This window comes from Myotis brandtii, unplaced genomic scaffold (assembly GCF_000412655.1).
Source record: "Myotis brandtii unplaced genomic scaffold, ASM41265v1 scaffold1423, whole genome shotgun sequence".
NCBI lineage: Eukaryota > Metazoa > Chordata > Mammalia > Chiroptera > Vespertilionidae > Myotis > Myotis brandtii.
Window position 1 is genome coordinate 1,049,625 of NW_005355087.1, and position 13,802 is coordinate 1,063,426.

A 13,802-nucleotide genomic window follows, 5' to 3' on the forward strand; every position below is an offset into this window, starting at 1 on the left:
TTCCTTAATTTAGGTAGGAAGGAATCACAGCTTAATGAAACCACTCAGGAATAAGAGGAATTTAAAGAAAACATTAATTTGATGCAAATTTATATTTAAAGCTTTAAAATTTTGATGCCAACACTGATGAAATTTCAATTTTTAGAAATCATAACATGTAAATCAGAAAAAAACAAGTTTAACAATAAAAAAGAACTAAAATGTACAATAATTTCAATTTTATTTTATAAACCCATAGAGGAAAAATGTTCAAATATCAAAATTATTTGGCAAATATTTCAAAATCATGGCCACAGATATAACAAATTTAAGAGGAACATTGCTTCAAATTTATTGTCCATTCTTTTGACCCTAGGAAGAAAAGAAAAATAAAGTAGTATTTATTTCTACAATTTATCAAAGAGAATAGAGTGTCACTTCTGACATTTAATTTAGCCCCCTTTTTATGTCACAGGAACCCAATGAAGGATGACTCAAGTAATAGCATCATGGTACCACTTAAGAATTTAAGAGGAACCACCAGAGAGAACAGAATTGGTTATACTGGAAGAAAGAAATAAAAAAGAAATATATGTGTAATGAAATATCTGGCGTAAGCATAAAACAGTCTAGAAGAACTGTTACTTTTGTGGTCAGGGGTTGTCTAAGGATGTGGGGAATCGCTGTTGAATATCTCTTTTGGTCATTTGCTGTTTGTTTTGTCTGGTTTGGATTGGTTCAGGGCTTTTCGAAAATTAACAGAAAGGGTAAAGAGCACTTTCTGAATGGCAGCCAAGAATTTAAATCTGATTAGAAGGAAGGGGAAGATAGCCAACATTTCTTGAGCATTTATCAAGTTCCATGCCAGTGTAAGGCTCTTAGTAGTAATTACATCATTTCATTTTGCAACATGTGAGGTAGGTGTTATCTTCAGTTTATAAATGAGGAACCTTAGGCTCAGAGAGGTCCAATATTGATTTGCACAAGGCTACTCAGATAGTAGGTGATAGAGGAAATAATTACACTTCAAACTGTCCGACTCAAAAAGTACCAGGGCATATCAGGTTCTCCATGTGTCATAAATAATGCTAAAAGCAATTTTTCTTCAATAAACCACTGCTCTTTGGTATGAGAATTCAAATCTACTTTTTTCCTTGTATTCCTTCTTGGAGCTTTTTCTTGGATTCCAGTGACCGTAGTAAATTCCTTCATGTAAATTGTTTTAAAACTTGAAATACTCCCGCTATAGGTTTAGGTAAGATTTTAGCTATGGCTAGGAAGACATAAAAATGACATCAAGTATTGCAATCCATGACTCTGTTACTCTTGATTTCTACATTCTTAGTCCCACATTTCCTGCTTACCTTAGACAGTCCCTGTCCTCAAGGAACTCACATTCTTGGAGAGGAGCTGTATGCCTATGGATGTCACATGAAGGAAGTTGGCTGTAAGCTGAGTGTGAAGGGGAGCCACAGAAGGATGTAAGCCAGAGGAATAATAACAGCAGATTTGAACTGTAGAGAGCTCATTCTAGAGTTCATGCAGAGGATACTTCTAAAGAAAACTAAAGCTGCAAGACTAGAGGCACAGAAGTCTTAATGAGAGAAGTTGGACGCCTGAACCAGGACCATCACAGATAGTACAGAGAAAGAGGAACACAGTGGAGAAATATTTAAGAGGTGCAGTTGTCAGAATATGGTGATTGACTCAGGTGTGAGGAGTCAAGGATGACCCCAAGTGTTAGGCTTGTCCTGAGTGTCCCGAGTGTTAGCAGCTGAGCTGGAGATACAGGAAGAAGAGCAGGTGTTGGGGATAAGGAGATGATCAGCTCCATTATGAACATCTTCAGTTTGATGTGTTTGCAGACACCCAGGAGAGTGTCCAAAAATGATCAGATGTAGAGCTCATTAGAGCAGGAGAGGAAACTGGGCTACATATATAGATGTGTGGGCCATCAGTCCAAAGGTGGTAACTAAGGCCACCAGCCTTTAAGTGTGAGCAAGGCAAAAGAACCTTCTAAGAAGGTTCTTAGAGGAGGAAAAACCATAAAGAAGGAAGAGAACCAAAGCAAAAGGTCCATGGAAGTCAAAGGGAAGAGGATTTCATGGAGAAAGTGGTCCATAGTTTCAAAGGCTGTGGAGAGGTCAAGGAAGACTGAGAGTTCATTGGGCTTCGCTATCTACAGGTCATTCATGGACAATCCTTGTCACGGGTGATTCAGGAAAAGAAAAGTTGTTGAATAAATATGGGCTAGATTGAAACTGTCTTAGCACTAGGTGTATTATAAACTCAAAGCAAGTTATCATTTTCATCTGATGTATGACCAACAAAAGTCATGGAGTGTCCAATGGCAAGATCTAGTACCTCATTGGCCAAAGTCCTCTGATTTCTTCTAAATTTTCACAATGGCTTTTAATTAATGATGAGATACGAAACTGAAAATTTACCCTAAATGAAAAGAGTAGGACTCACACATTGAATCCAATCGCTCTGTCCTGTTTCTCAGGGTAAAGAAACGCTTTTGCAACTTCCTGGGCCTCTCCCTTGCCCCACAGGCTAACTGTTATTAAGTCCCATTGATTCTACCCCCTAAATATCTCTCATGTGCATCACCTCTTCTCCATGTCCACCACCACTCCCTAATTTAGATCTTGTTCTTCATTTAGGTTATTGGTCCTCCTGGCTCAAGTCTCATTTCCTCTCAGTCCCTATAAGTCAATGGAGGACCTGAATGTGTGTTGCTCATCTTTCTGTCTCTACCCTCTAGCCTTTAGCATAATATTTTCCACTTAATATATGCTCAATAGATGTAGAGGAACAAGTACAAGTAACGAATATTGTATTTAGGGCTTTGGGTTCATACTCTTTGACACATGACAAGAGAAAAGTCATGTACTAATATAGTACTAATGAAGAGAAGATATTCCTTTTATTAAATAGGTACCTCATAATTCATTGCTTTAACTGGCAGCTTTCCTTTCATCTAGGTTAGTTATGTGATGTAAGAGAAGAAAAACATTTTAAAATAATTTTTTTTGCAAATAAATTGGAGTTTCTTACTTATTCAATAATATAATGGTACGTTATTTGTTTTTTTTTAAGACAGCCAACAAGACAATTCTGGTTGGTTCAATATGACAAATTGAGTATTAAGCAAAGAAAGCTTTTTTCCTAAAATGGTTAAAGTGATCTGGGAATCTGTAACAACTCTCATACCATCTCTCATGAATAATATTGCTGGCGTATATGACTTCTTGAGCTAACATAGTAAGGCCATGTGGTGTAGCCCAGCAACATATCAGTGTGGCATAGGCAGGTAAAGAGCCAGCCATTGCTGCTCACATTTCTCCCTTCTGAATGTTAATCTTTTTCATGGAATAGAAATCACAGGCTGAGACATATCTGGAAAGGTCTTAAGATCTGGCTGGCCACGCTCTAAGGCAGCGGTTCTCAACCTGTGGGTCGCGACCCCTTTGGTGGTCGAACGACCCTTTCACAGGGGTCGCCTAAGACCATCCTGCATATCAGATATTTACATTACGATTCAAAATTACAGTTATGAAGTAGCAACAAAAATAATTTTATGGTTGGGGGTCACAACATGAGGAACTGTTTTAAAGGGCCAGAAGGTTGAGAACCACTGCATGGTCTTAGAGACGAGGAAGCCAAAGTTCACCTACTGATGTATGCCTTGTCCACAGTCCCCACTGCTCCCAGGGTCAGTTTGGGAGGGGAAGTGTCATTATGTCATTCCCCACCCTACACAACCCCATTGTTTTTCACCCTAATTACTTCCTCTGTTTCTCTCCCTTCTTTCCTATGGGGGGTTGGGGGTTAACTCAGGCACCCAATAATAGCCATCAAGTATTCTCCTCTTTAGTTAACAAAATTTAAAGTCTCTAACATTGTTACATTTCTAAGTGGTTTTGTGCTCCCATATTAGCACCACTATGATCATTCTGAAATATTTACTAGTATAAATTCACTTTTCTTTGTTGAAAACTTAATTTATGTGATTATAGAGAATGGATGTTTCTGATTTCTACTCAAATTTCTGCCTTTTTAGAAAACAAAATTTTTTTTTGTTTTAAATATATTTATTTGTTTTAAGTATAACACATTTTGATTTTAAATATATTAATAATAACATTTTGCATTAAGAATAAGCAGCGCCCTAGCTGATTTCGCTCAGTGGATAGAGTGTTGGCCTGCAAACTGAAGAGTCCCACGTTTGATTTCCGTCAAGGACACAAGCCCAGGTTGCTGGCTCGATCCCCAGTATGGGGCATGCAAGAGGCAGCCGATCAATGATTCTCTCTCATCATGGATGCTTCTATCTCTCTCTCCCTCTCACTTCCTCTCTGAAACCAATAAAAAAAATATTTTAAAAAAAGAATAAGGAGCAATATTTTATATTAAAAGACTAAATTGACTTCATGTCAAAAGGAAAATGTGTTGATAATAATTTATAAAGTAAAACTTGACAAAAAGCTATTCTCAGGTTACTAACCCCTCCCCACCTATTGCTCTCTCTTTAAAAAAAAAATCAAGCATATTTTAATACACTTCAGTCTCATCCCTTCTCTTAGTAAGTGGCTGTCACCCTTGGCATGGTTCCACTGATTAAATAAAGTAAAAATATCCTGGAAAAAATAGCTTCCAATTCTAAAATATGAGTTGTTGTTGTTTTTGTCTGTGAGAAAGATTGTTCATGAAAAGCAAGATTATGCAAGGTCACTTGGCATAGGTAGTGATGAAGATGTATCACCTAAGAGGTGTGGCCCAGCTGCAAGAAACCTAGGTTCCTTTCCCTGCAAGACCTGGGAGAGAATCCTGGCTCCTTAACGTCCTCATCTGTAAATGGGAATAATGAGCTTTGAAGTTTTGTGAGGAATAAAGAGGTAACGCACCTGAAAAATAGTACCTGCCCAATAAATAGCACCTACAATTATTCTCCTATTATCCAGTTTTATGCCACTGCTATTATTATTCCAGAGAAAATGATGAGATCACAGTAATCGTAATGCCCTGAATTGTGATATTTTTCTAGATTGTTTTATTTATTTATTTATTTTAAATATATTTTTATTGTTGATGGTATTACAGATATCTCCCATTTGACACCCCCCCTCCTATCTCCTCCCTCTAGAGTTTTATTTTCCTACTGACCAATTTGAAGAGACCACATAATGGAATTTGTGAGGAAGAAGTACAAGGGATTCTCACTGTTCCGTGGTCCTGCTTGAGTTTTACTTGAGTTTAGCCCAAGGGGATTTAGTTCCCAGAGGCACCAGAAAGACCTATTATAGCCCAACAGGAGGCCTCAGACCTTGAAGATGAGAGTCACAGGTAAACTTATTTCAAAACTTATTTATATTGTTATATTGTATTTATACTGCTAATGGTGCAGTGCAGGTCCACTGGAAGATTTTAAGCCAGGATATTGCTGCTTGCTAATTTGTCTTCATTTTGGAAGAAGAGAGTCCTCCACTGATAAATATTCTGTCCCCATATGTTTTCAAACTGCATTTAAAGGGTTTACCTACATCTTTTATGGAAAGCAAGTATTTCTCAATTCATTGAAAAAAAAATCATCTCACAGGATAAGGGGGAAAATATTTTCTTTCCCCCTTTCATTAAAAAAACACACACAAAACCCCCAAACATAACAATGAATAATGAAAGGAAAACAAATGAAGCCATTCCATTCCATGGGGGAGGGGCAGAGTAGCTGCAGGGGACAGCTGCAGTGCGTCTGCTGTCCCAATTCTTTTCTTTCCCATCACTCGATGACTTACTGAACCAAGAATGTAGACAATTCTGGCTATGGTTTAGTTTCTCGACTTAAATTCTGTGTTGTGCTCATTTGCTTCCTGCGTTGTGTCCTAAGCCGACAGGGTCACTTCAGCCCGCGTGCAAGGAGCCACACAGGCAGGGAGCTCCTACTCCTTTCCCAGCTCCACCCCTTCCCCTGAGGGCCTTAAAATTTGGAAGGGCTCACTGTCTTAGCCAGCTCGGCTACTATAACAGACTACCATAAACTAGGTGGCTTATACAACAAACATTTATTTCTCATAGTTCTGGAGGGTGGAAGTCCAAGATCAAGGTGCTGGCTCTCTCTCCTTATTTGGTGAACAGAGAGAAATCTCTGGTCTCCTCATCTTCTTTTAAGGGCACTAATCTCATCATGGGACTCTACCCTTCTCACCTCATCTAAGCTTAATTAGCTCCCAAAGGCCCCACCTCCTAATGCCATCACACCGGAGTAAGGGCTTCAAGATGAATTTGGGGAGGGTGACACGGACATTTTTAAATTGATTTCAGAGAGGGAGGGAGAGAGAGTTAGAAACATCAATTATGAGAGAGAATCATTGATTGGCTGCCTCCTGCACGTCCCCCACTGAGGATCAAGCCCACAACCCAGGGAATATGCCCTGACCTGGAATCAAACAATGACCTCCTGATTCATAGGTCAAAGCTCAACCACTGAGCTACGCTGGCCGGGCCAGACATTTAGTCTGCAGCACTCACCCAATGCCTTTATAAGTGTTTATCAAAATCACCAAACCCTTTGTGACTCAAGCATTTCTCCCTGTGGTTTTGGTTGGGTACCAATCGACTGCACGCTCATACACCATCACTGTGTGACCTTCAGCAGGATGTTATCAAATGTTTGTGCCCCATCCCCCTCCCAAATCCATATGCTGAAGCCCTAATCTCCACTGTGATGATATCTGGAGGTGTGTCATTTGAGAGGTAATACAGTTTAGATGAGGTCATGAGGATGGAGCCCCCAAAATAGGATTAGTGCCCTTAAAAGAAGAGATAGGTCTTCCTCTCTCCGGGAGCAGGCACAGGAAAGGCCATGTGAGCACACAATAAGAAAACAGCCATCCATAAGCCAGGAAGAGAGGCCTCACCAAAAACCAACCATGATCCTGGACCTCCTGCATTCAGAACTGTGAGAAATAAATGTGTGTTGGTTAAGCCATTCCATCTATGGTATTTTGTTATAGCAGCTCGAGCTGACTGGGATGCAAGATGACTTCAATTCTAAGAAATAATGAATGTGGTAAATCCTAAGGGGTGTTTGATTCATTTCTGAAAACTTTTTGAACTTACAGAAAAAAACTCTTAGAAAGATATTTTCTAAAATATTGATGGTGACAAATGTATCTAAAAAATGTATTTTGTGCTACAATAAAATAAAGTACAACTACAATTTTTTCCAAATCTTCCTTCAAGCCATCATTTATTTCTTTTTTACAAATTTTCATAGTTCTTTAGTTTCCTGATATGTACTATATTCATGTAAGAGAATTTTAATTTTCAGACAGACACTTAAAAGTACAGCTTTTAAAAGCATTTTTGGGCCGAACCGGTTTGGCTCAGTGGATAGAGTGTCGGCCTGCAGAATCAAGGCTCCCAGGTTTGATTCCGGTCAAGGGCATGTACCTTGGTTGCGGGCACATCCCCAGTGGGAGGTGTGCAGGAGGCAACTGATCGATCTCTCTCATCGATGTTTCTAACTCTCTATCCCTCTCCCTTCTTCTCTGTAAAAAATAATAAAATATATTTAAAAAATAAAAAAACATTTTTTGGTGTTTTGTTTAGAAATAAAAGAAGCATGAATCAGCAGCATATTTTACAATATTCAGTATAGTTTTCAATTAAATTTTAAAATATTACTTATTCCTTTTAGCATGTGAGGAATCTAACAATGTAATTATATGGAGGTTCATTAAAATAGAATCACTATATAGAATTCTGTATCCCAACAAATGACCCACCTTTCCTTCTAAGAAAGTTGTGTGGTTTCTAGAATTTTGAGAAATTAATACATTCATTTCAATGCTAGAAATGGTGCGTAATATAGCCCAGATTTCTGCACAGTAACAAAGGTTTGCTCAGGCTGCCTGTGCTCCTTGTGGGCTCAGGGCAGTGCTAGTTATTAATATCTAACATCATCCCCCCTATGTCAGCTACTCATCCTCCCTAATGAAACATGATCTGCCACCACTGTGGAGTGTGTGGTGTCAAGTTATCCAAAAACACTCACTAAAGACATGCTCTTATTAAATTTATCTGGAACTCTCCCCCAAACTAGTGCTGCATTCTATGCAGATGGGAAAACTGAGATTCTGTCCAGAAGTGACACTAAGATAATTTTGTGTGAGGAAGAGAATTTTCATCAGAATCTCTTGGGTCATATGTTAAAAATGCACATTCCCTGCCTCCAAGCCCAGAGTTTCTGACCTAGTAGGAATGGTCTTGGATTAGATCCAAAAATCTGGTTTAATAAGATTCTGATGCCACTGATCCACTTGGAGGAACATGTTGTACAGGGTGGGACAAAAGTAGGTTTACAGTTGTGAGTACACAAAAGGCTTTATTCTTGAACTATGATTTATTAATCTTTGTATTATTTTCCATATGAACAACTGTAAACCTACTGTTGCCCCACTCTGTAGTTGTGTTGGATTCTACACCTAGCTTAGAAATCACACACCAAGAACTATACCGTGAGCAAGATGGGCCAAGGCAAAACTCTGAAGTTGGAGAACTTTGCTCTGTTTTCAATTAATTTTCTTTTTTCCCAGGCACTTTAGGTGGCCTCCCTGTTGGGTATCCATGGGACTGACTTACCCAGTTCTTTGTAAATGTTTAATTTTTTTTTCTCCCTGCCTTCTATCTATGTTAAACCTAGATGCTATGAGTGTCATGCCTACAATGAATCAGGTATCTGATTAACTATCTATGCTGAGGGGTTATGGCTGCCAACACTTAAATGTGTGTTTCTCTTAGGCATATGTTCCTTTTAGCAAAGGGCTTTAGAAATTTGGGGCAAAGGGCTTTAGAAATTTAGGATGTTTACCAGAAGGGATAAATCTCAAATACTAAACTTCTAGATGACCTGGCAATACAATAGGGGAGGTAATTTTGGTCTGTTCATCTCAACCCTGGGCAAGCCTCCTTATACAATCAATTCTGTTCTGAAGAATGTACGGATTTCCTTTGCAGACTTATGTAGAACTTTAAGAGGACAAGAATGACCACAAAAGGCATTGAGAGTGTCAATTCTTATCTTTTTAGCTTTGATGGTTGCTGTTGATAGGATCGAATTGGAGGGAGGGAGAGAATTGGCTAACATTACTTAAATTCACCCGATTCTGCCTGGCTAGTGTGGCTCAGTGGTTGAGCGTTGATCTATGAACTAGGAAGTCACTGGTTCGATTCCTGGTCAGGGCACATGCCTGGGTTGCAGGCTCAATTCCCAGTGTGGGGCGTGTAGAAGGCAGCCAATCAATGATTCTCTCTCATCATTGATGTTTCTATCTCTCTCTCCCTTTCCCTTCCTCTCTGAAATCAATAAAAATATATTTTAAATTCACCTGATCCTAATATAATACTGACTTGAATCATACAGCCAGTATGAGAGTTTTCCCTGGGAAATAGCTCTTTCCAGAAAGAAGCTGTTCAACTCACAAAGCAATGACCCAGGATCAATACCTGTAGAAATTTAGAATCAGAAATCACTTGTGCTCTTCTCCCAATGACCCTGCTGTAATCCTCTTGGGGGTCAGAGCCATGCATATTAATGGTCTGGCAGAGGAGGAAAGGTTGAGTGACAAGGAGGCACAGAATCAATCTGGCCTGATTAAGAGAAATGGCTCTGGGTTCTGAATCTAGACGCACTAGGGTGACCTTGGGAAAGTTATAGAAACTCTTTAGCCTCAGTTTGCTATCTGTAAAATGGGAGGTACACTGATACACAGTAAACATACAGTTCACTTTGCTATTATTTCATACAGTTAATATGGTTAGCCCTCCTGGAAAAAGTTAGGAAACTAAATTTGATGTTAGCCTATATCAGCCTTTCTGCTGGAGTAGGAGTAGAAAGAGGGGGAGAATTTCATATGTCTTCTCTAGTCAAGGAGCATGTATATTTTTCTGAAGGGGATAGAAGCCAAATTAAGATATCTGTATTTGACTAATATTAAAAATATTAAGGGTGCTGCTTGCAATTTCCACAAAAAGCTCTTAATATTTATCTCAATTAGTAATTTTTTAAACAGCACATTGAGATAAAAAATTAGCTGGCGCTACCTACTGCCATACCTTTAGTGATCACATCAACATATTTCCATTCATTCTTACAAAAACAATTAGTGACCATCTATTATGTGCCAGCCACTGGCTGCCATGATTATACAGGATACAGTGGTGAATAAGAGAGAAAAATTAAATGTTAACGTACAAGGCTTCTCATTTTAGTATTCAGGATGGAATAAGAACCCGCCCCCTGTTTCTTGAAACTTACATTTATGTGTCCGTTCCAAAGAAGTCTTGCAGAGAGCTTGAGGAATACTGTCAGGGACGCACAGAACATGGCAGAGCTCAGGCACAGGTCAAAGGTTTGAAGCGTCAGGTGGTACTCTTCATAGTGTGGTGGATCCACACACACTGATGGGAATTTTGCATACGGAAAAGGAAAGGCAACCGCATAACCAAGATAATTGGTGCCTGCAACCCCTGATAATGAGTAGAAGCAATATGGGCCGAGGAGAGCCGATTCCAAGGCTACTGCAAAATGAAGTGGACATCCTATAAGGCTCAGAATCACAAAAGTGAAACTAGCTTCCCACTGAAAATAAAGCAGAAACAAACAGTTACTTTGGAAACTATATTTTCCAAAAGCTTCTTAGCAATGGGAAGAAAGAGATGCCAGGTCTTAATCTCTCCTACTGGGAAGTGAACGAGAAATGGGTCACAACCTTCCCTTAGGCCCTTGTGTTCTCCTCTTCTATCTACATTATGGAAGAATAACATCAGCCAACTGGGGCAAAAAATGAAATCAATTCCATCCAACAAATATTTATTTATCTCCTGTCATGTGTGGAGAACCAGTCTGGGGTGGGAAAAACAGACGAGTAAACAGAATCCCTGCCTTATCTATCCTAGGGCCTCGCCAATCAGGGTGCGGTCCATGGTCCGCTGACACCCCCGGTACATTGTTAGAAATGTAGACTCTCAGGTCTCTCCAGGATCTACTGAACCAGAAACTGCCTGTTAACCAGATCCCCAGGTGATTTACACCTACTAGTTAGTACATTAAAGCTTGAGAAGCACTGCTGAAGCCATCGGAGAAAAGTTTTTAATGAGATCAAGGTATTGATCTATATTGTGGGATTACTTGGTTTCATGCTATTAAAATTCAAATTATTATGACTTTTCATTCTTTCTTTTTTATCCTCACCTGAGGATATTTTTTTCATTGAATTTTTTAGAGAGAGCAGAAAGGAGGAGGAAGAGAGAGAGAGAGACAGAGAAAGAGAGAGACAGAGAGAGAGAAAAAAAAAACATTGACATGAAAGACACATATTGATTGGTTGCCTCCAGGTCTGGGGATTTAACCTGCAACTGAGGTACGCCCTTGACCAGGACTTGAACCTGAGACCCTTCGGTCCACAGGCCAACGTTGTAACCACTGAGAAAAACCGGCCAGGCCTCATTCTTTCTTTAAGGGCAAAGAGTACAAGGAGATACCAAATTGAGGAGTTGAGACTTGAAAATGCAACATTGAAAGCAGAGGAGCCTATAGATCTCTTTCTTCAAGATGAAACCCAGTAGCACTAACCCTGGTTCTGTCCTCCCCAAATGACAGCACTTACAATAACCACAGGAACTTGTAGAAAATGTTTGGGGCAGGAATCAAATACAAAATTTTAATTGAAAACATAGTTTATTACTTAAAATTCATCATAGTGAGGCATTGATTAGACAGAATCTACACTAATAAAAGAGAAAGATGCAAATTGATTGTACCTTAGCAACGCCCACCAGCCAATCAGGAGTGAGCATGCAAATTAATCCAACAAAGATGGCTGGTTAATTTGCATATGCAGGCGCCAAGGGGGCAGGGCAGGGCAGGACACAGGCGTTCCGCACCACCCCAGCTGCTCCAGGCCTCTGGGCAGCATGGGAAGGCAGAAAGGCAGCTCTGGCCAGAGTGAAGGTGGTGCCGGCAGCCAGGGGAAGGAAGGCCCATTCTTGCACAAATCTTCGTGCATCCAGGCTCTAGTTCAACTATAATTGGAAATCACAGTCTCTATGTTCTATCCTGAACTAGGAGAGATTTGATCTTCAAATGATCCTCCTTGAAATAAAAGAGGTTCTATAATAAAACTGACACGTCCAGTGACAGAAAGTAACCTCACAGGGTAATCTGATCATAAATTCCTAAATGGGCAGATTATGGTGGGTAGTCACCTTCCAGGCACATAACTTCTTTAGTAAAAGTTTATCTTTGCCTTAAGCAAATCCTGTCTATTGTTCTTGTGTATCTAGATTAACACACCATTGAAATGTCCCTTTCCAGACCCCTCCTTCTAAGACATAACCATTCTCAAGAGATCACATAATCTTGTTCACTATCCTGTAATCCAATCCCCACCTTGCTTTTTCCCACCTCCATGTAATCTCCCTTATGTTCTCTCCTTAATTTCAAATGAGTAAAAGAAACTGAAAAACTGTCCCTCTCTGAAAAGTTTAGATCTTGCTTCTTGGAAGTTGTTGTCATTTTGGCTCAAATCAAATCTTTACAGGTTTGGATATTTCTCACATCAACAATGTCCACATGTTTACCAAGTATCTCTGGGTCCAGTCTTTGTGAGCCAACAGTAGGAGTACACCAGCTGTGATGGCCTGTGAAAGGAAGATGGGAAAATAACATCCATGATAGAATGTACCTCTGGAAAGAGTTCAATCTGTCTCACCATTTGACAACTTTACCATGAACTGGAAGGAACAGCAAATGGCTAAGTGGATGTATAGCTCCGACCTCCTCTTCATCCGTGATGACAATGAGGAAGAGAAGCCATTAGTGTCATAAAGACATGATTCATGCAAGCTCATTTTTTGATTTTCTGTGTTGCCTTTGCCATCGAGATGATAAGCTTTGCTACAGTAGGCTGTCATTGCAATAGAAGCTTGGCTTTATAACCCTTGCCATATGTTCTGTTTTGATTAATTGCTTATTGTTCATCTTTCTTACAAATTGCTAAAACTGCACATGGAAGAACCGGAATGGAAAATGTGTCACAAAACCCTGAAAACCCTCAGCAGCAGCACTATGTTTTACTATCTGCTTCCTCTTGAAAAGCCTGCTGGTGGGATACAAATACGTGATCCCTGTTTCTCAAGTAACAAAGATTATCATTAGAATGAATGCATGATGGGGCATTTATTGTGCTGGGTGCAGCGGTGTCCAGCTTTTCAAAAGAGAGTTCTTTATAGTCTCCATTGAAGGAAAAAGGCCCAAAGTGCAGAATAAAAATAGTTAAACAAAGGAGGGAATGGTGTCACCAGAACTGAGCAATAGATAATGAAGAAAAAAAAAAAAATCTGGGCTCATCTTTGATTCAGCACCGGGTCTGATAAAGGAGACCTTTGTGGTCATTGAGCCTGGAAATCACTTATTCCCAACCCATAAATCATTTGTTCCTCGTCAAGAAACGTTTTGAGATAGAGAGAGAAAGCCAGGAAGAGATGTGCCTGAAATAAGATATAGAACGAGGGCAGGCCTAAAAATAGTACCATTTAGGTTTTTGACAGAAAAATAAACATGAATGTATATATAGTACCAACAAATTTAAGGGGGAGAAAAATCAGAGCTTTTACCAATGTGGTTTTGTGGTATGCTGCTTTTGTAGCCCCGGGTCTGGCATATTTATTATTTTGAGACCCAGCTTTTCATTTTCCTGGCATATTTTATTTTGAATGTTGGATTTAGAGAATTTGAGATGGGGGGGGGGGGGGGCAAA

The 13,802-nt window shown here is 39.6% G+C and overlaps 1 protein-coding gene across 1 annotated transcript in view; it reads right to left on the bottom strand.

Annotated features, from left to right (window-relative positions):
• Positions 1-246: 246 nt before the first annotated feature.
• TMEM212 (transmembrane protein 212) overlaps positions 247-13,802 on the bottom strand; it is a 31,051-nt gene continuing 17,495 nt past the window's right edge. Inside the window, exons 2-4 of the mRNA XM_014535308.1 lie at positions 12,625-12,684; positions 10,301-10,624; positions 247-351 (exon numbers count right to left, since the gene is read on the bottom strand). Coding sequence (XP_014390794.1) covers positions 331-351; positions 10,301-10,624; positions 12,625-12,684 — 405 coding nt within the window. The 3' untranslated portion in view covers positions 247-330. The remainder of the gene's footprint in view (positions 352-10,300; positions 10,625-12,624; positions 12,685-13,802) is intronic.